General features: G+C 40.5%; 1 protein-coding gene across 5 annotated transcripts; it reads right to left on the reverse strand.

Annotated features, from left to right (window-relative positions):
• Positions 1-7,777: 7,777 nt before the first annotated feature.
• DHX58 (DExH-box helicase 58) lies at positions 7,778-22,091 on the reverse strand. Of its 5 annotated transcripts, none has more exons than XM_063309460.1 (12): positions 21,871-22,091; positions 21,303-21,504; positions 18,630-18,820; positions 16,826-16,942; positions 16,589-16,715; positions 15,686-15,877; positions 13,347-13,603; positions 11,578-11,727; positions 11,185-11,346; positions 10,007-10,197; positions 8,966-9,062; positions 7,778-8,011 (listed from the first exon to the last, which is right to left on the reverse strand). In XM_063309460.1, the coding sequence occupies exons 1-12, from the start codon at positions 22,042-22,044 to the stop codon at positions 7,832-7,834; spliced, it is 2,040 nt and encodes a 679-aa protein (XP_063165530.1). In that variant the 5' UTR covers positions 22,045-22,091; the 3' UTR covers positions 7,778-7,831. The 5 variants fall into 5 exon arrangements, with proteins under 5 accessions (XP_063165530.1, XP_063165534.1, XP_063165533.1 ...); XM_063309464.1 differs by lacking the exon at positions 21,871-22,091 and adding an exon at positions 21,637-21,730; XM_063309461.1 differs by having other exon boundaries at positions 7,878-8,011; positions 8,966-9,129.
• Between the last annotated feature and the right edge of the window lie 489 nt (positions 22,092-22,580).

Below are 22,580 nucleotides of genomic sequence, written 5' to 3' on the forward strand. Positions count from 1 at the left end.
GCTAACGGTGATTGGAAATGAAGGTATGATAAAGAAGTTATACTCTAATTTTTGTATTTTAATCTGACTCCAAAGTCTTTGTGTTTTCCCCCTGTATTATTTGGAAAGATATGGAGAGAGATAGTGAATACTGTTATTACAAACTAGTTGTATATTTCCTTCCTTTTTTTAATCTCCTGACTTTAATTTCTTTGGTTTTCTATTTTTTACTCTTTCTTCATTCTGCATAATGTTGCATCCCCTGAAAATAATGTACATATGTAAGTAACCATTTGGAAGATGATGATGATGGTGATGATGATAATATACTTTTTTCTCAACTTATCGATAACCCATAACACAGGCTAGGAATTATTTTACCCTAAGTAAGTTTAAGGATATTGTTTCATTGGGAACAATTGGATTTTGTATTTACTCTATTTTTGTTAGATGTATCTTGTTGCTGAATAAGTTATTTCTTCAAATGGAATCTGTGTTTGGTTCATTCAGCCTGCAGCAGGACTTATCAATACAGGGTTTCTGTGTGTGTGTGTGTGTTGGAAGATATTTTCAGTAACTGCTTCAAGATAAGGGATGGCTTTTTGGAACAGGCCCACCCCCTCTTCTTTTTCCTGGTATGCTTGGCTTTAAATAATATAATAGTTAAAATGTCCTGTTTTTAAATAAAAGTGTCAACAGAAAAACCAATTTTCTGTGAAATTCAGTAGTTAAATTGTCCTGGTTTAAAAGCACACATGTAATTTCCCTCTTTACAACCTTTTAAGTAGGATGGTAAACTAGTTCGTATTAATTGCCGGTGAAGTTTCTGTGAACTTCGTTTGGGTGCGTTTGCAGATTTGAGTTTGGGCTCTTTCTGTGAAATTTCCAAATCTTTCATTTTTATTTAATGATCTATAATTCTGATATCCTGGTATTTAAGATGAACAATCATCATCACACAGAGCTGGTGCAGGTAAAATCCAAATCACTGTGCACCTTGGTCAGCAACTGAAAGGCATCCTTTTAAGGTCCCTTCCCTTTCAGTCGTTAAGCGTTTCGTTGATGTGGCATGAACTGCAATTAAGGATCTAGCAGAAATTCCTCTTAACCCAGGACTTTCTTCCGGGAACTGAAATCCATCTTAATGGCAGGTCTGGATGTTGGGAGAAGGATCAGAAGTAATTATAGTTAATGATTGTAACAATCAACTGCTTAAAATGGCCAGTGGAGAAGGGGAGGACTTGTTCCATGAAGGAGCAAAATTAATTGTGGAGACTGGCTCCCAGTTTGCTAATTATTTAGCAAAGAGGCTTTACTTTTGCACAGAACAATTGCAGAATTTGGTATGAATTGCTCACTGCTTTTATGCCAGCTCCTCTGATGTTCAGTAAATAATTCTTGTTGGGTAATGAAAGGAGGAAAGCCCACTGTGAATTCATTTCAGTGAATGGATTCCATAACAGAATGTAGTAGATCACCAGCAGTTCTGAATATTTCTGCTTCCAGCCTTAACCATTCCCAAATAAAACAGTATAAAAATTAAATGGAACACTTCTGGAACATTGTATATTATCAGAGCTAAAAATAAAAAAGGAAAAAGGTGAATGTGCATGTGCATGTGCATGTGATGTAAGATAAAGCATATTTCTTTAGTGCATTATTTAAACATTGTGCTCCCTGCATTCACAGAAATGTTGTTTCTACTACCTGTTAATTATTATTGCTCAAGTGAAAATGAATGACAAGATATATTAATTTACTTGTTTTAATGTGTGTTCAATGTGAATCTGCAGCTGGCTGTCAGATTGATTTGACGTATTCTAGGGAAAAGAATGCTGGGCATAATCTTGCCAAAGTTAGGTAAATGGCTATCAACAAGGACAGCCACTTTGGTTAGATCAGCCTCACTGAAAAATAGCTTCTGTGTCACAAAAAAAGTTATTTAATTAAGCACAAGGATACCAAGCGTAATAGCACTTCTGTTCTTCATATTGTTGGGTGTAAATAAATGGAATGTTCTGTAATGCAATGCTTTTTTGATAGCTTTAGCACTATTGACTTCTTATTCTAGACCTTTAAACAAAGTTATGACCTTAGTGGCACTGTGTTAGGTATTTTCATGATTATAGTTTTGATAGGTTTGTAGTATATCACGATTGCATGTGCAATTCCTGTGTCCGTTCCCCCCCTTCCCCCAGAATAACACCTTAGTTTTCATGGCAAGGCTTGATTTATGCTAATATTGAAGAATCATACAGACTGGAAAGTGAATAACCAAAGCAAGTAACTGGGATTATGGTTTGCTTGTAGAATTCTTAAAAGGGAATGGAAGGAGGAAAGGGTAACAAGCGCCAGGAGTGAGGTTGTCAACCAAATTACATGGGCCTCTTGTATGCACTGTAAGACAACTTAACCAGCTAACCAGCACCTCAAGGACTGTTTGCATAAATCAGTGTTTCTCAACCTTGGCAGCTTGAAGATGTGCGGACTTCAACTCCCAGAATTCCCCAGCCAGCATGTAAATGTATAGTCTTGTGGTAGTGATCCTGCTATTTAGGCAGGTGGGAAAAAGACCAGCAATTACAAGTGTCTCCCAAAAAAAGTGCTTAAAAGGTAGACTCAGCAAGCCCAGTGTCTCTAACCGTCTCCAACTGAGGTTTGCAGCTTGCTATCTTCTGTGGTTCCTGGCGCTTTACTTGAGAGGAGCTGGCAAGATCCCTTTGGATCCTGCCAGCCTTCTCCCAAAGAGCAGCCTTCCAGAGCACAGATGGACAATCTTGTGGCTTCTCCTTGCCCAGGGAAACCCCGTTTGCCCCGGTGCAAGCTCAGCTGCCGGCTATTTCCTCAGCGTTGTCTCTGCCATTACACAAAGGCATGCTAGCTTGCCATGGTTCTACCCGGAAGTGTCACAAGTGTCAAAAGGCAAATGCTGGTTACCCCAAAGGAATAGGAAGAGAGGTTAATGGATTCATACCTCCCCTTTAAGCTATCCAGGATGAGGATTTAAAACAGACAGTGGTCCCCAGTCTAGTCATCAACTGATTAATTTCAAATTACAATGACCAACTAGCCATAGAAGTTGATGATGTTCTTCAGTCTCCCTTCTCCAACAAGCAAGTCTGGAATGTCTGCTTCATCTGAGGAAGTTGAAGCCGTCTTTTTCCTCGACAGTAGCCAGCAGCTTGGCTTCCCACTTGGCAGCCATTTTTGGGCGAGGATCTTAGTCTGTCATCAGGGACAGAAGCTGTTTTGAGGCTAAGCCTCTTTGAAGGGTTAGAGAAATCCAGCAAGTCTTTTCCATCTTTTGCTTCTGCCCGGTCATCAAATTGTGTTCCTTCTTTCCTTTTCCTCCCCACCGCCAAACTTAAGCTTATCAGGCACCAAATGTGAAAATACTCCCTGATGATGAGGCTTACACTCAAGGATGTTTTCCCTTCACCACCACGCCCAGATACATATTTGATGAATGCACACACAGGAATTCCCTCTGTTGTGATGCAAATGCAGTCCTGTGTCAAGCTTTCCATGCTTAAAAGTAGGAATTATTGTTACTGGCAAAGAAAGGATCTCATTTGCCCAGGCTTTCCAAAAGGAATACCAGAAAAAAAAACTTGCATAAATTCTAGGACATGCCAAAGCTTGTTTTACATTATGGTAAAAGTACACACGTTTAATACTGAACACCTCCTCCTGCCCCATTCGTGCATTTTTAAAACCCTTAATTTGTATAGCATGCTAATGTGTGTTGGATCCTGAAGTTATCACAATATGTTTTATATACTGATACGGTAGAAGTATCAAATATTTGTGTGTTTGTTATGGCCAGCATGGAGATTCATTCACACTTGAGCTTTGAGCTGGGCTGCGACTTTATTAAGTAAATAGCTAGATCTAGGCAGGGAAACAGCGCTCCCCCTGAAATCCGCTACTCAAAAGAGATTGTTTCAAATTGATTGATAAGCTATATGCTGGTATGTACTTTTGGGGGGCCATTATTTGTAGTTCTGGCCTCAGTTGTTTCCAGTGATACAGCAGATGATGTGTCTTGAGTCTGACTGGACATTTTGATTAAATATTGGTTGGATCTAGAACTTGATTCTCGCATCTCATTAAGCCATTGCTTGGTTAACCATGGTTTATTGAATAAACCATACTTTATAAACCGCAGCAGCCAGTTTTATACAACATGCTAAGCTGAAACCAACCAATTACTCTATGGTATAATGTGATGTAAGGATCCAGCTACTTGAAATCAGTGGAGTTTAAACCTGGAGTCACCCTACATTAACTAAGCAAGTTCAGCTGTAATGTTGATGATGGAATCAAGGATTTAGATTATGTCTTGTTTCCCCACAGAGAAAACCCCAACAACAGGAGCAGGTATAATTAGTAGTTTAAGCAGACATCATGCTATTGTTTTGCAAATACATTGGGGTATTTTCCCTGCCTCCATAACTAAGGAAATACAGTACAGGACTTAGACTGCTAATGTGAACGAAGAGCCACCACTTGAGAACCAGAGAAGAATGGTTAGATTTCATCCCTTCCCTTCTTATTTCTTGGTAATATGACAAACTGAAAACATTTGTGCATACAAAAAAAAAAAGCTACTGCTGAGGAATCAAATTCACTTTCTTCTTCCAGACTCATATATGAACAAATGGTAACAGTATTACAATTTTATAATTATTTTGGGGGGGGGGAGTGTTGGTTAGCTTCAACTGTTTTACAGACAATATTTTTTGCAGCATATTTAAACTCTTAATTAGCAAGTCCCCATTGTATATATTATCAGTGTTTCTCAACCTTAGCAACTTTAAGATGTCTGGACTTCAATTCCCAGAATCCCCCAGCCAGCCATGCTGGGTAGGGGATTCTGGGAGTTGGCCCAGACATCTTAAAGTTGCTAAGGTTGAGAAACACTGGTATGTATTATCAGTGCCACTTTTGTAACTGGTTTGTAGTGCTTACCTAATTTGTTCTGCTCCCATTACTAAAGAGTGTACAAATGGTTTTCACTAGTACATTGTTGGAGTTTTTGAATTTTTAGAGAAAAAATGTATGTAATTTCAATCTTCAATATGGAATTCTATCAGATGCATATAATATTTGTGGTAAATCAACAGAGAAGAGGTGGATTTTCTCAAAGTATCCTAGAACAGGCTGACAGTAATTCGTAGGGGAAAAAGAGGTGTTTTTTTTTTAACTATAGCAAATCTTACCTTTGAGCGTTCTCCAAAAAATTGCTCATCTATTTGTAGGTTCAGTATATTGAGTGGCAATATTATAAGCAGGCAGGGCATGGGGTGGGAGATCGGATGAGTATAGAAGTTTACAACCATCTCATTCCAAATTCACAGTGGCTTTCAGAATATTGGAGACTTAAAAGGATGTGGGAAGCATGCTTTGAATGCTGTCTGAATAGTAGCCACATCAGGCTTAGGTGACGGTATCACTACAGACAGTGCTTTGGGATACTTCTATGTATTCACAGAAAGACTTTTAGAAGGGCTTTTTCACTTTTTTCTTTACCACAAATAGATTCCAAAATATATGAAAAAATAAAAAAATGTTTAAAACGATGAATGTGGTTAGCTTTATCAGTTAGTATGTACATGTATGTAAAATATTTGCAGATATTTGTATACATTCCTGTAATATATGTATATTTGGTTGATAATGGTGGGAGCTGGACTACTGTAAAATCACGCACTTTAATTTCTGTTGAAAACTTTAAAAATTTGTAATCCTGTAAAATAAAAGCAACAATCAGTAATTATTCTGCAATTTTCATATTGATGAATGTGTTCGTATTTTTAAAATAAGACTGGCTACATTAATGGTACGAAAGAATCATGTGTAAACTGCAGTCATTGCTACAATTTATTGTTTTCGAAAACAGAATTAAGGAATAGTTTGGTGGAGGAAAAGGCCTGGGCAAAAGACAAAAAAATGTCTTTGGTTTTAAAAAATATACTTTGCATAAAAGCATCATCAGTGTGGTATTGGACTAAGACTGGAAAGGGCCAGGTATAAAACTACTCTCAGGAAAACCCACCTCATAGAGTGGCTGTTGGGAGGACAAAAATTGAAGTTTTCATGTCATTTAATTTCATTTGAGATGCAAGAACCTATGACAATTATAGAATTACAAATCTGATCACTGCCCCCCCCTTTTTTTTGATCGGGGCAATCTACATACTTGGGGGAAAAAAAATCCGTGTGAGAGATGGGAAATATGTTACATACCTTCCTCCTACACCTACTTTAGTATTCCCAAAATATAACCTTATTTTCATAGGGAGTTTGCATGCATTACAAGATGACTGGCCTCTTTTTGAAATCCAAGTAGACACTTTACATTTACATGAAGCTGCTGTGTGTGGATCTTCTCTACCTCCTCATTCTCTAAACATCCTTTACTCATAAACTGATCTTCAAAATCAGCAACTCTTCCCAGCCAACTTCTGGTTCATCTCTTCCTCCTCCTAGTAGCTCACAGTACTGTACAGGTAGTCCTTGATGTATAACCATTGGGACCAACATTTCCACTGCTAAGCGATGTTGTAAAGCACAACTGCATCGCTTAGCAATGGCAATCCTTGCAGTCCCAGTTGCCATAGTTAACCGAATCCCACGGTCATTAGGCAAGGCAACGTGCTGCTGGCTTCCCACAACCAAAGTCAGTGGAGAGGCCTGCAGGAAGTTGGAAGTCCCAGGCCAGCAGGCAGGCAACTGCTACCGAGGGGGAGGGAATGAGGGGATGCAGGGGAGGGTTGAAGAGGTTGCGCAAGGATGTGTGAGAGGTGTTGCATGGGTTGGGGATGGTGGGTGGGTGGGGGGGTTCGCGAGTGACTGATGCAGCACAAGGACAGAGGGGCTGGGGAGGGTGCGCGGGGGGAGGGAGACTTACCCCAGAGACTTGCGACTTTCCCTGCCAGTTTCCCCATTGACTTTCTGGAGAAGCCGGCAGGGAAGTTTGCAAATGGCAATCATGTGATTGCAGGATGCTTGGCAATTGGTTGTAAGGGTGAACAGGTCACCAAGTGACAAGATCACGATCACATAACCATGGTGGAGTGCTGGGACTGCCGTAATTCTGAGGACCAGTCATAATCGCCATTCAGCACTGTTTTAACTTCAAATGGTTACTGAATGAATGGTCAGAAGTCGAGGATTACCTAAGCTAATTGTGGCAGTACTTCCGACCCTTCCTCCAGGTTGCATTCAGCCAATCTTTAAGGGAAATGCTTAGTAGGAAAGAAATTAACAAGAGTTTTACCTTTTTCATCCTGGCAGGAGAAAGCAAACACCCAAAGCACTAGCTATCTGGCCTTTTAAATTTCTTGTGTGAGAGATGAAGGTTGGATACTCCAATTATGATGTGGAAATGTTCCAGAATGCGTTCCAGTTCTTGCCATCTAAGCAGCATGAATTTCGTTTGGAACTTACCAATCCCCTCTTCCTCATTTCAATCACTGCTACAAAGTACAACCAAGTTCAAAGCATTCAGAAAATCCCTAGTTTCAAAGATGATGCCATGTCACCTTCAGAACACAATTCAGATTTTTAGTATGAGAAGAATGATTATGCAGCCAGGTACCTTCACTGAAAACACATGTTTTGGGTCAAGTCAGCAAACAAATGCATTTAAAGTAGAAAAAGGCCTCCAGCACTCAGGGCTGGCATCAGTGAAGAGGATCAGCAGGTCCACTTCAAACTATTTTGAATCAGCAAGACAGCTAAATTCAGTAGGTTTGCTGATTTTCAGTACATAAGGAAGATGTACAATTCCACCTTTGTTATTCAAAAGGGGCACATTTAACAGTATTTTCCACTCATTCTCCAAGTCTTATATATCTAGTGAGAAATTAGTATTACAATATTCGGTGTAATCAAAAGCCTTGATCTCAAAAGTAACTTTGCTCCATTTGCTGGGTCTCTGGCGGCCATCTGGGGTTTCCACCACAAAATTTCTAATGGCCAACATTGGAAGTGTGAAATCTCGGTAGATCATTTCCATTCCCCAAGCCTGTACGAACATAAATACAGTAGTTAGTCTCTTACCAGGTTCATTAAGAATTCACAAGCATAGAGATCCACCACTGGGGAAGACACCAGTGACCTACAGAAAAATTAATCTGCCAGTGTTTGTGCTGCCCTGTCTTCATCAAAGAACAACAAATGATACCTAATCCAAAAGCCCGTCCAATTTTCCAGGGATGCTGCCTCCTGTATTCAGCTTCTTCCTTCCACAGCCTAACTGCTATAGATTCCCCTCAAGGATACCTAGCATTCAACAGGACACATGGTCTCTGCCCCTTACCCCAGATTATTTTATAGCCTTAGGGTTACACATTATGCTAAACCATGGTTTACTAGATAAACTACAATTTCTGGATTCACCCAAGATGCTAAACTAAACCAAAGTAAATCACATTATGGCTTAGCACAATCTGAGTATGAGGCCACCAAATAATTATCTACTGTGTCCTCATGTCAAGATAAGCCAATGTAAAGCTTTCCCAACTGTACAACCATCAAGAAGGTTACCCGAGATCCACTGCATTACCTGAAACCTATGACAAGCTTTGGTTTCAAACTCTGATTTCCACAGATCAATAAAGACAGCTACATGCATAGCCTGTTAAACTCCTGTCCTTGTTTAACAACTTCTGCAAGGTCCTTTACGGATGCCCCAAACAGCCAATCATCATCAAGGGGGAACTTGACTGAGGTCTGCCATTAAAGAAATTACGGTCTGATCCAACTGATGGCATCTTTACAGAATCTGAGATACCCAAGTTTCTAAAACCGGGGATTTTAGAAACAAGTCTGATTAGAGAAATTAGATTCAAAGGCCATCTGCCTAGTCCTTCCCACTGGCTTTCCACTTGAGAAAACACGTATTTCTTCATTAAAAAATGAGCAAAATATTTACTTTCAAGCAAGCATAATTAGAAAAATGAGTTCAAGCTGTGCTTACCTGCCCACATTTATTGCAACTGATAGAGCTGCCTGGTTTCCAGATTTCGAACTCGCGAGAAATTGACACACTGTTGGGTGACGTTTTGTAATACAGGCTGCATAGAGAACAATTGGGCACTCTGATTATAATGTTTCATTCCTAAGGCAGTTGAGTGTGCAAATCTTGAAAAAAATCAAGCTTTGTCAGCTTTTGGGGAAAGGGGTTCTATACTGAGCCTTTCTCTTCCTATGGTGAAAGTAATGCTCTGTAGACAAATGGATAACATTTATTAGTGTTGACTGCACTGTCAGCCAGATGTTTAAACTGGATTTGGCATTTTTATCCACCTATCGAGTCCTTCCCAAGGACCTGGGATAGACAGATGTTGTTTAATAATATTAAAGGTATCGTTGCAGGATGTAAGCTGTTCCAAGTAAAGCTGCCTTTTGCAATTGACTGATGGTGATTTTGTCAACGCTGATGGTGTTCAAGTGGTGCTTCAGTTGTTTTGGAATTGCACTCAAGGCACCTATTACTACTGGCACATTTATTTTATTATTTTACACTTTTATCCTGCCTTTTTTATATAAAGGGGGCTGTACAAATATTAAGTGAGATACTTTGATTGTAAGCACATTTTGCCTCTAAATCCATTCCTGGGGAGCAGCCACCCACACTCTTGACTGAACTACGTTCTGGGTATGCACATGCATGGCAGAAGACCTCAGGAGGGCCTGAAGGAGGTGAAGTGACCTTCTTTCCTTGCTGTCTGTGCTATAAATCAAGGAAGAAACGTATCTGAAACTGAAGCAAAGGACCAGCCGTCTTCAGCCTGGTGGTCTCCAGTTATGGGTTATCAATTCCCATTTCTCCCAGCTCCCATTCATGGGAAGTAATTCCATGATTTAACATATCTGGAGGGCATCAGCTTGAGGAAGGCTGCCGTGGAGTGTTGGGACAAACCTGGGTATCAAAATGGAGAAAGCAAGATGCTTCCTGCTGTTCTAAACAGACAGACTCCAAAAGCAGAGAACTCTGAGCCACCTCTACTCCCCTCACCTGAAGCTGGAATTGATGTTGATGTGGTGCATATTCTCTACTTTGCGCAGGTCACTGCCATGGCAGACAGCCATGTTACAGTTGAGGCAGCAAAGACGTACACTGCCTGGATCATGTAGCTGGCGCTGCTCCTCAAGTTTGGCATCCCGCAACTTCCGGCTGATCATAGCTTCATGCTGCAACGTCGCAATCTATAGGAAAGAATCAAGGAATCTGTGTTCCATGCAGATGAGAAGCAGGCAGTATATTGTGATTTCATTCTGAAGGCATCAAAGACAAGACTTTTCTGTAACATACAGGTAGTCCTCACTTAATGACCATTTGTTTAGTGATGGTTCAGACTTACAATGGTGCTGAAAAAAACCAACTTACAACTAGTGCTCACACAACAGTCACAGCGTCCCCAAGGGCACATGATCACAATTTGGATGGTTGGCAACCGGCTCGCATTTATGACTGTCACAGCATTCCGTCTTCATGTGATCACCATTTTCAACCTTCCCAGCCGGCTTCTGGCAAGCAAAATCAATGGGGGAACCGCATGATTTGCTTAACGACCATGGCGATTCACTTAATGACCACCACAATAAAGGTCATAAAATCAGGTTGGATTCACTCAATGACTGCTTTGCTTAGCAATTGAAATCCTGATCCATATAAGAAGCCTGAAGTTCATCTGCAATGTTCTATAATGCTCAACTCATACACATTCAATAAGAACTCCACACAACCGGTACTATCTAAATTACTGAAATTTTTCTTTACAAGTACCCAGATATGTCTTTAGGATAACATTGAGACTGGGGTTCCAAATGTAGAGATTCCATATGGGTTCCAATCCTTAACAAGTAACTCCAAATACTTTTCCCCCCTCAGAAGAATCTAATTCCACTGATCCTTCTAAATAACTTTCAAACTCAGTGGGAATGGACTATTGGGAGAAAACTGGCATGGTCTCTCTTCTGAGTTGCTTTTGAAGACTATGGGTCCTAACTATGCTACCTAGTTTTTAACTCTTGATGTAGAGTGGCAGCAAACGAAGAATAAATAAGAGTATATTCTCAGAGCATGTCAGCATTTGGCACTGTGTTTTCTACCAAAGTAGTACAGTATATTATTGCTACTTCTTCTCAAAATATCAAAGGGCACTTTTTGGCCTTTCCAGGAAGTTCTTTTACCTTTAGGTGGTATTCTCTCTCAGGCATCTCCTGCACCCATGTGATGGCACGCTCCATCAGGGTCTCCAAAGTTTCATTAAGCCTCTCACGGGCCACCTCCTTGCTGTTGGTCTTGGCCAAAACAGAACAGATGCTGTTTGGCGCACGGGCACGGCCCCTGGCCTTAAGAAAGGGAAAGAAGAGCATCTGCATTCATCACCAAAGGTCCAGCCCACTACTGTTTCACTTGCCCTCAAGGACATCCACAGATCTCTCAAAAACCACTCTAGTCTTCAGCTGAACTTACTTGGTTCTCAGCAATAGCAACGCTCCTTCTTTCCTTCCTAGACACATTGAATGACACTCTGTGAGTGTCAAGGTGCATTTTAATAAGGTTTCCCAGAACTGACTGACCTGCATCATGGCAATTTCGTTTGTCATCAGCCCATAGCGGATTACGATATTACACTCAGGGATGTCCAGCCCCTCCTCAGCCACACTGGTGGAAACGAGAAGATTGAATGCCCCCTTTCGGAAATGACGGATAACATCTTGCTGTTCCTGCTGAAAGAAATACCCAAGACAAAAAGATGAGGCTTCTTTAGACCCTGGAGTGGAACTGATATCCTCAATTCCAGAAGCAAGAGGTGGGTCTTCTTTAAGCATTTTTACTAGACACCTTTTCCTGTGATGGCATTTTTCTTAAGGCATTTTCTGTGCCAAAGGAAGCCTGTAAGTCTCATTTCAGTGGTACATTGCAGGCGGCTTTTTGTCTTGCCAAGACAATAGCACTTTTAATTTGACTTAAATGTGATTTTGCATTGCTGTATTTACTTTTCTTTTGTAGTAATACAACACAGTAAATCAGAGTTATCTGACTGCACTTTGGTAAGATTCCCTCTTGTGAGCTACCTGAGATGAGCAGAAAATCAGGTTGAAGGAATGACTACCTAAAGAGGTGATGTCTCCCCAATAGCACTTACAAATCAGGGCTGTGCAGGGTTTCCAATTCAAGGCAAAAAGGTGCTGTGAAGTTATGTGGAAGTGCAAATGTAACTTCTTGGCTAAGTTACATCAAATGATGGCTTGTATGTGTGACTCAACATTACAGATTGGTTGTCACAGAGAGAACTTCAGTTTCACCAGACATCACTTCTACACCAGTAATTATTGTTGCTGGAGTCCATTTATCAATGTTTAACTACGAAACCACAAACCATGATAACCAATCAATATTGTTTGTGAGACTGCTGCATATTCAAAGAAGCTCTTTATGTATATAATGGTATGTGGGAATGATCTTGGGAGAGGGGCAAAGAGATGCTGCCAAGGGAACAGTTGGGTAAGAAACAACATAGCCTGCAGCTGGATACTGGGCGGTATAAGAGGCTCAGAAGAGACCCTCCCTAGTTTCTCAGGCTGTAAGAGACAGGGGATGGGGAAATGTACTTTCAGACGTGCAAGATTCTGTCAACGTAGCTTTACAGTGAAGCAGAATTAGCTCATCTGGTCATGTTTCCTACCTGGTCTGCTCCGCAAGACTGACAACGTACCTCTGTTTTGGCTTAGTCATGAACTTCAGGAAACTACAGCTACAAGACACATTTACTGTACTGCTTTGGAAGCACCCCGCCAAGGTTCCCTGACACATGTGTTTCCTAGATAATTTTTCTATGTGTTTAAATAATTCTGAAGCAAAATGTTTCTATTTATTTATTCAACAGGACTCTATTTTAAAAATTAGCTTAGCATGGCACAGCACTCAGTTATTACTAACGCATTAAATCTTAACTAATGCTTGCTAGTCCATCTGAACCACGTAGAAGTAAAGAAAGAACTGAGCTGTCAATTTCCACAGTGGAAGTGGCTTCAGCATTAGTTTCACTGTTAGAATTAAGGTAAGGAATGTAGGATATCTTCTGTCAAATTAGCTTTCTGTTTCAGACCAGATTCCTTGTTTGGTCGTACAAGCCAAAGCAGACACAAATAATTTTTCTTGGATATTTTCTATGCTTGATTTGGAGAAGAATATTAATAGATCAAATGAAGTTGTGCATGTGGACTTTGTCACACTTGCATGCACTTATGAATTGGCGTTCAATCTTTCTGGGTCTCATTCTAGTTAGACCTACAGTAGAACTGGGATTTGAATACGGGCCTTTTCATATTTTTTGTAGGCTTACCTGTGTCATGTGTTTTGTCTGGTTGCTGGAACCAGCCCCCGTTAGGACATCAGTCTTGATCCCAAGTTCACGCAAAGCCTGGTTACCCAGTACCCACTGATGCAGTGAATAGGCACTCTGGCGGGTCTGGGTGAACACAATGCCCCGGGAGCTCTTCAGTTCTTGGAATTGATCTTGGAGGACCTGTTGCAGCTTGCTAAGTTTGGGATTCTCGTAGCGACTATCTTCAGCAAGAGCCAAGAGAGACAACCTGTTCTCTAAAAACCAAACGCACTGTGTGGTCTCAAATAAGGATGAGCAGAAACAGAATCATTCCTGAATCTAACGAACATCTATAATGTTTCCTGATCCTATAGCTCAGGTTGCATTTAACCCAAAAGATTAACATATGTAGCAATGAATAAGAAAAACGAAATCACACCAACAAAAAAATAACCCAACACTAAATACACAGTATAGTAGATTAAATGACAGTGATTGCCACTAATTAAACTGCAGTCAGTTCCACTGATGAAAAGTTCCTTTGAGGTTTTAGTTATGTGACCCATATTGATTCTTCTCCTCTGTCTTACCTTTCCATTATTGTTCATTCTTATTTTATCTATCTTCTCTAATCTGGACTATAGCTCCCAATACTTCCAACTAGCATGACTAGTGCATCTGGAAGTCCCCAAGTTGTGGAAGATGCTCTTGTCTCTCAGTTTTGCCCTCAAAAGTTTCATTCTGATGACTCCTCAAAGCAGAGAAGCACAGCCTGAGGACTCTAGGCCAGATGTAGCCTCAAAGACTTCCAATAATTGTTACCAAATTGAATTTTTTAATGCAACAAAATATTAGAGGGTAGTTATAGTAACTATGTTTAATTTGAATTACATTTAGGTTTATTTATTTTTATCCCACCTTTATTATTTTTATAAATAACTCAAGGCGGTGAACATACCTAATATGCCTTCCTCCTCCTCTTTTCCCCACAACAACAACAGCCCTGTGAGGTGAGTTGGGCTGAGAGAGAGGGACTGGCCCAAGGTCACCCAGCTGGCTTTCATGCCTAAGGTGGGACTAAAACTCTCAGTGTCCTGGTTTCTAGCCCAGCACCTTAACCACTAGACCAAACAATAGAATTAATGAAATGAAACGTAATGAAATCAAATTTAATTTTTAGAGTAAGCCTTAGTACACCACTCAAGTCAAGTGTGGCTCTTCACTTGAGAAAAAAGGGTTTGGCCTCTTGGAAGTGTGGCTCCAGAGCACTGTGTGGTATTGCTGTGTAATTGTTTGCCGTTGACAAGAGAAAACTCATAAATGAAGTTGATTTGCAACCAACTGCTCCTTTTCAACCTGTGCATGTAGTATTTTGCATTTATTTAGCTTTTCTTATTCTGACTGGGGCTAAGGAAGACAGAGTAAAGTGCTGGGTCCATATGATGATGATATTTTTATCCCGACCTTTACATATATAACTCAAGATGGTGAACATACTTAATATTCCTGCCTCCTTCCAAGCCATTCCAGTTTCTTCTCTTTGTAGCCCTTCCCTTCAGCTTCTGTTTCCTCCTCTTGCTGTTATCAAATCATTTTCCTCCTTACAATTTCCCAACATCCCACGTCCTTCTTTTCATTTATCCAGCACTCTACTTCACATGGCCAAGGCTTAAACAAACTGTAATGGGGAATTACAAGGAGAGTGGAATATTCTCTACATTTCTGTTCTATTTTTTTAGGGTTCAAAATACTTGGCTTTACACAATGATTCAGACAAAGCAGAAAAGGTTCTAAGAAGGTCACTGAAGGATGATCAAGAGATTAGAATGTAAGTCCTATGAAGAAAGACTAAAAGAACTGGGAATATTGAATTGTAAGAGAAGACGACATGGGTGGGATATGATAGCACTGTTCAAACTCTTTAAAATATGTTAACAAAGAAGAAGGGCAAGACTTGTTCTCTATTGTTCCAGAACAGAGTATCTAGATTTGGACCAAATATCAAAACAAATGTCCTAATAGGAAGAGCAATTTAATAGCTGAACCAGTGACATAGACAGACAATGGGCTCCACTTCAATAAATGCGTCCATGCAGAGGTTTTAATTGAGGATCCTTTCATCTGGCTTTTTGCATGAGTAGCAGGTTGGACTCAAATGGTCTAAATGGCCCTTTTAGTTCTATAATTCTATGAAAATTTCTGGTAACCATGTTGTTATTTTTCACCTATGGGACAAACATCAATCTCGGAATTAACTCTGAATGAGGAAAATGGCACAACACCTCCACCAATTTGGTACTCCTTTCCTCTGTTACTTTATTTTCTCTAGCATTTCCACTACTGACACAGACACTTACCATCAAAGATCTGGACCAGATATTGCTCGCTTGTTTGTGTTAACAGCTTAGTAGCACATTCTAGTTGGTAAAACTCATCTAGAATATTGAAGGCATCAATCATGCGGATGGTTTCGTTGGTCAGCAGGGCGTCATTGTATTTCCGAAGATGCAGGGCACAAACTCGGGTTTTTTGGCAAAATTCTTTTGCTCCTTAATACCACAGAGAGAGCAAATGTCATTATAATGGCCTGTCACATTATCTTTCCACTGATTGATTTCAGTCCATCTCATCTATGAGCTCTTAACTCAGGGTTTCTCAGCCAGGGTTCTGTGGGCCCTAGGGTTCCGCGAGAGGTCACTAGAGGTTCCCTGGGAGATCACAATTTATTTAAAACATTATTTCAAATTCAGGCAACCTCACATTAAAGAGGAAAGTTTCATTCTTTATTTTTAGTTTAAGAACCTGTTAATGCATACATACAGGCCTACACATGAAACGAATATAATAATTTTGTACGTTCTGGCCTATCTTTGAGCGCAGGGGTTCCCCGAGGCCTGAAAAATATTTCAAGGGTTCCTCCAGGGTCAAAAGGTTGAGAAAGACTGTCTTAGCTTGTAGTGCATATGTAAACAGAACAATCTTATCTAAATCAAATTAAAAGTTGAGTAGACCGGGCAGCAATTTCTCCTCTGCAGCATCAGTTAAATACAGCAGATTGGTTGGGAGCCAGGAGTGGAGATAACAAGTCCAAAGAAGCAATAGCTGATCTAGTTCCTGCAAGCTTGGACTCCCATGAACCCTAGGTAGCACAGCTAACATAATGGTGGGGGTGGAAAAACCAGGAAGCTATTAAATCTGTCACTGAATGTTTCTTTCTTCCAGATCCATATATATTACAAAGCCTCCTATGGGATACTCACCTTTCTTTTCAAGCTCCACAATTTGCTGCTCAAAGATCTTGGTCCCAAAGTCTGTAGTCATATCAGGCACATTTAGGTAACTATAGATCTGGGTCATTATCTCCTTGAGCTTTTCTCCAAATGGGTCCTGGAGATGATAAATTGGGAAACTGGGACTGGGGGGGAAAGTTACCTTCTCATCTACTCTGCTCATTCATTTTTTTCATAAGTTCATCATTAGATTCCTGGTGATCTTACCTGCAATCTTGGTTCTGACAGATCATACTGTTTCTTGGGGCATGGAACATGAATATCAAGAGAGGGCTTATGTTTATCGGGTGACATAATTTTTTCAGTGTCCAGGTTAGCGCAAATCTGGAAAGAATGATCACAGCTGTGTGAATATTTCAGGGAGTTGGCTTATTAAGCCAATTGGTCTTAAAGGCCAGTTGGATTGCCTTCAAGTGATGCTGTGGTAGAAAGAGATGAAACAAATCATCAATAAAAACAACAGATATCCTATCCAATTTGAATTATCTAATTAAACAGCCCAAATACCATCAGCAGCCAAATGCTCAGGAGCTTCTTGAAGACCAAGAGATTGGAGGCATTCCTTATTTTGGAGGGTTAGGTATTTCAAAGAGCAAGGGCAGCCACTGAGAAGGTGTGTTCCTGGGTCCTTACCTCCTTGCTTCCCGTAGAGTGATTCCTTCTTTTGTAGATTGCATAGGATGAGCCAAAGTCTGGGTAGGAGAGATGGTCCTATAGGTATGCGGTGCCAAGTCATCTCAGGCTTTAAAAGTGACAAACAGCACTTTAAATTGAACAGGAGCCAAACCAGTAACTAAGGGAGAAACTGCAGCATAGAGATAATGCTGCTAAATCTGCTACCCCCAGTTAGGAGATAAGCTGCTGAATATTGGACCTGCTGAAGCTTCTGAAAGCAGTGCCATGTAAAGCACGTTAAAGTACTCTATCCAGCAGGTGGCTAGGGCACAAGTCAGGGCTCCTCAGTCCAAAAAGGCCTATGTGACTTGATTGTATACCTATCACCTACAAGATGCTTTGTTCCTGACACCTTCCTTTCTAGATGTAGGGAATTTGGAGGAGGTCTGTATTCAGTTAGACGGTTCCTTAATCTGCAACTGAAATGCTATAATTGAGGAACAGCTTTACCATCTTGTGTATAATACTGGAAGTTGACTTATACAGGGGTAGATTGGAATATGCATATATAAATCTATGCTACTACCATATAAGAAATATTGGCTACAGTTCTGGTCACTGCACCTTACAAAAATATGGAATAATTGGGAAAGGAGCAGAAAAGGATAACTGAACTTACTAGGGAACTACAGTAGCTCTCCAAGAAGGAATTACAACAGCCTTTGTAGTTTTTTTAGCTCAGAAAGCAAGCGTGGTGTTGTTGTTGATACAGAAATTAAAATAATCGAGCATGGCACAGAAAATGTAGGTAGAAAAATATTTCTCCTCCTTTCAGAATATTGCGACATTTACTAATGTGAGGAAATACGGTAAAACAAGAGAATTTGTTGTCATCGGATTAGGTGATGTTTTCAAGAAGGACTAGATAAAGTCAAGACAGAAAAGAGCCATCGATGGCTTCTTTCTTCAGAATTGCAGACAATATATTAGAATAATGCTTGAGGATTTCCCAAATGCACCTCACTGTCCTCTTTTGCAACTAGTTGGCCTGTTCCAGCAGGACTCTTCTTATGCCATTATCATCCATCAAGGTTGGTTGTCTATTCTGGTGGATTCTGGCTTTTAGGAGGTCCCAGGGAAAGTACCTTATAACATTTTTAACTGAAGATGACAAGGACTCAAGCTATGATCTACTAAATGCAAAGCATGTGCTTTGTCCTTGAGCTATGCTCTTAAAAAAATCCCACTATCACTATGAAAGAGAACTGTGTTTGCAGTCCAGAGCAATCTCCCAACAGATGGCTAGAGGACAAAAAAAAAAGAGAGAGAGAGAGGAATCCATAATGCCTGCACAGAACTTCCAATACTGAAGCCAAATGTCTTCCATCAGACTCACCTCCAGTATGTGGTCTTTAGCTGCTTCCAGGGAATTTGCACTTCCAGTACCTAGAGAGGCTGTGAGTCCCAAAATCTGAGGTAAGTCCTGTTGGCCTTTCAGCTTGCGGTCTAAGTAGTCCTCCATAATCTTGTTGTAAATAGTTCCTTTGTGAGTGTGGTGACACTCATCAATCACCAGTAGAGAGAAATCTGTACAAAATGTAGAAAGTGATGATCAGTTTTTGCACTTACTATAATGCATTCTTCTTTTAATAGACTGATTGTGGGAAGGGGGTGTCCATATTCAGCAATGTCTGCTGAATTGGAAAATACATAATTTGTGTGATGGTGTAAATCACGGTGTAGCAGTTAAAGGCACCGGGCTAGAAACTAGGAGATTGAATTCTAGTTTGCTTTAGCTAGGAAGCCAGCTGGGTGATTTTGGGCCTGTCACTTTCTCTCAGCCATAGAAAGAAGGCTATTGCAAACCACTTCAAAAAACATTGCCAGGAAAACTGCAGGGACTTGTCCACGCAGTCACCAGCAGTCAAACTGACTCAAAGGCACACATAGAGAACATAATTTAGTGGCATTTCACTGGCTATCTACCCGTTTTTCTCATTTGGGATTCTATAGCACTGGGGGTATTGTCAAGAGGCACACTGTCTCTAATGCAAATAGACTGCAAAGCCTATGTTTGTGGCTATCAAGATTCCCCTTGGCTGGGGTTCCATGCTCAAAACCTTTTTGGTTACGCTTTTAGCAAGAATGAAACTCCATGGAGCCCACATTGGGCATAACAGAAAGCTCTGCAAGCGTCAGTGTTGTAACTCTTCGATTATGTGCCAAGTCAGTACTGGCTTCAAAAAGTTACTTGGCAACTGGATTTAGAGAGGGGTAGACATATAATGTAACATGGAATGGAAATGAAGGGATTCCATTCCCAACTATTCTTGGTCAAACTTTGCTAACTGGGGAAAGGAATCCCTCTACTTTTACTTCATTACCCATTTTACCTCCAAGAAGATCAGGTCAGTTAATGAGTAGAGAGCACTCAGTGGAGGCACCAACCTGAAATATGGCTATATTGAAATTTAATCCCAAACCTGACCCTATTAATTTAAGGCTTGTGGCACCGAAGTTTTATCCCCCATGAAAATTACTGATCTTCTTTAGCACAGGTTTATTAGATAATCAGATTATCTAATAAACCTGTGGCCATTATATTTAACTTGTAGGCATTTCAGTTTTCTACAGATTTACTTTCATTCTCTCTTTCTCTGGTTTGTAAAACAATGGAGTAATCTCTCGCACATATGAGGAAGGCTACATTTACAAATGTTTATGGCCCCCAAATATATTAATCTCTAACATGCCACAAAGATTTTAGTTTTAATCTGTAAAATATATTATTTTCCTCCTGCTCCTGCTCCATTCTGATCCACCACCTTTGTTATGAGTACGAATGGTGAGCGGGAGGAGGCCCCTATCCAGAGGGAAAAATGCATGTGTAGTTCAGAGGCTTTGAACTGTCATTCAAAGAAACCCAGAACAGACCCACCTTGAGTTTGGAGGTTTATCTGTCTGGGTTTTCCCACGCTCCTTCAGTTTGGTAGGATTTTCTGTCTACTATAGCAGTTTAATAAACACTAGAGACATTCTCATCTCAGTGTGTTCTTTGCTTAAGCCACGACAACCTTTTTTTTTGTAGATTTTCCCCCCCTTATTTTTATAAATAACTCAAGGCAGCGAACATACCTAATACTCCCATCTTCCTCCTGTTTTCCCCACAAAAATAGCTGGTTCTGCAGTCAGATTTTCTTTCCCTGCTCTCAGATGGAGTATCTGCTAATTCCTTGGTATTCTAGGATGCCCTGTCAGTGATCTCAGGGCTGTGTTCAAAGGGTGACAGTAGAGAGCTTGAATGGGGGATTCACAGCTTAAATTACAGTATTACTGTATCAGTCTGCTGCTCTTCGCCCCTCCGCCCCCTTTTCAGATACTAATTTATACTAAAAGAGACAGCGATTGTCTGTTCCAGAATGGTCTACTGTGAATCTGCTATATTCTGGTATTTTAATTGGAGATATTAGATACTGAACTTGCATAGAGAGGAACCAGAATGGACACTTCTTGTCTTCATGTACTGATTGTGAGCTTCCCAGGGAGCAATTTTGCCACTAAGGAAAATAATATTGTTTCCCACCCTTAATATATCTGCTTGAAGGACCAGATATCCTCCTAAAGAAAGTCCTAGGAACTATATGACATAATTACCATAACCTGCCTTAGACAAAAACAAAACAAAACAAAACAAAAAACCCATACTGGTCTTATACCTTCTCCAGAACACTTTTTTCTATGGGCTCTGAGAAATAAAGTGACCTGGTTGTGGAACAGGAGTCTGGGGCACCTCGTTATAGCTTGATCACTATTTGCAGTCCAGATGGAAAAGTCTCACATGCCCCATGAGCCATAGGCTTCCTGTCACCAGAGTAGATAGGTCTTAAGTCTGAACCAGTAGAATGTTGAGTGTTTATGCGTATATAATCATTATATACAAGAGCATATGTTGGTGGGTTAATATATTTAATCTGAAAACAATCAATGAGCAAAACTGTCACAATGAGTCATATTATATTTCTGTGAACCACAGTACCCTTCCCAACACATCCTACCATTGGCTACTCACCAGTCAGCTCCACACGCATCTCCTCTTCTTGGTGGTTGAGGGCATTATATAGGATTTGGGCTGTGCAGATTATCAAGTCATGGCATTTTGACATTTCTGAGAAGAATTGCTTCTGGATCCTATCACCACAAATTGCTGTAATTTGGAACTGACTTTGTAAGAAACTGAACTCATTCTTCAGATGTTGGTCAACTAGAGGCACCTGCCAGGACAAAGTTGCTGTACTGAAACATTTTCCAAGGGATGAAACAGACACCATTAGGCTGTGCATGCTTCCAAAATGTTTTGGAAGAAGTACTTTGGAACTGGCAAGAGTACAACACTTCTCTGCTACCTGTTAAAGCAGCTCCTTTTTTTCAGACTTTCATGTGGGCCTGAAGAAAGAAGCTGCTCCTTTGTTCAAGCTTGTGCAGAAACATGAAAACAGGAAGGGCTGCTTTTATATTTAACAGGGAGGTGTTGTACTTGTTTGAGGACCAAAGTACTTCTTCTCTGAACCATGTGCAATCCAAGAAGCCGTGCATTTTGGAAAACGATATTCCACTGCCCTCTATCAGCTGGTACTTACTGTGTTGGCTAACACAGCCACCTTGTTCTTATCCTGACTCTCCAAGTGCTTCTTACAGACATAGGCAGCTGCCCGGGTCTTTCCAGCTCCTGTTGGCAGCCATATGATGGTATTTTTTCCTTCCAAAGCAGGCCCAATGACTTTCCACTGATAATCACGCAGTTCCAGTTCCATAGGATCGCGTTTAGAAAATCTGCTGAACTATGATAAAAAAAGAAAAAAATGAAGGCACGCAAGAGCCAAACTAATTAAGCACAGTCTTGTAACTTAGTATGTCCCACCCAATCTTACTGACAAAGCCATTTTCCAGCATATAAACCTGTAGTGTGCAGAAGGGCACAATCAACAGTCCATCAAGAAAACAGAAGTTGGGGAAAGGTTTGACAGGGAAAAAGAGAAGGCAACCACTTAATCAAACATAGGAGAGAACTAAATGTGAAAGAATTAAAAATATGATGAAGACAAGGCAAAAAGTACAAATGGGAGTTCATTCTTTGTAGCTACCTATGTAACTATTGTTCTATAATTACTATTTAGAACAGTTTTCCCCATCCTGGTTGTCTTTCAAGGGGTTGGACTTCACCTCCCTTAAGTTGTCAACCTTTGGCTAGTGATAACAGAACTCCAGCTAGAGAGCACCAGGTTGCAGACAGATGGTCTAGCAGAACTGTTAGAGACCAGTTCTAGAAGATGGAACGACCTTCATCCTA

Source organism: Candoia aspera, chromosome 7, assembly GCF_035149785.1.
Source record: "Candoia aspera isolate rCanAsp1 chromosome 7, rCanAsp1.hap2, whole genome shotgun sequence".
Classification (NCBI taxonomy): Eukaryota; Metazoa; Chordata; class Lepidosauria; order Squamata; family Boidae; genus Candoia; species Candoia aspera.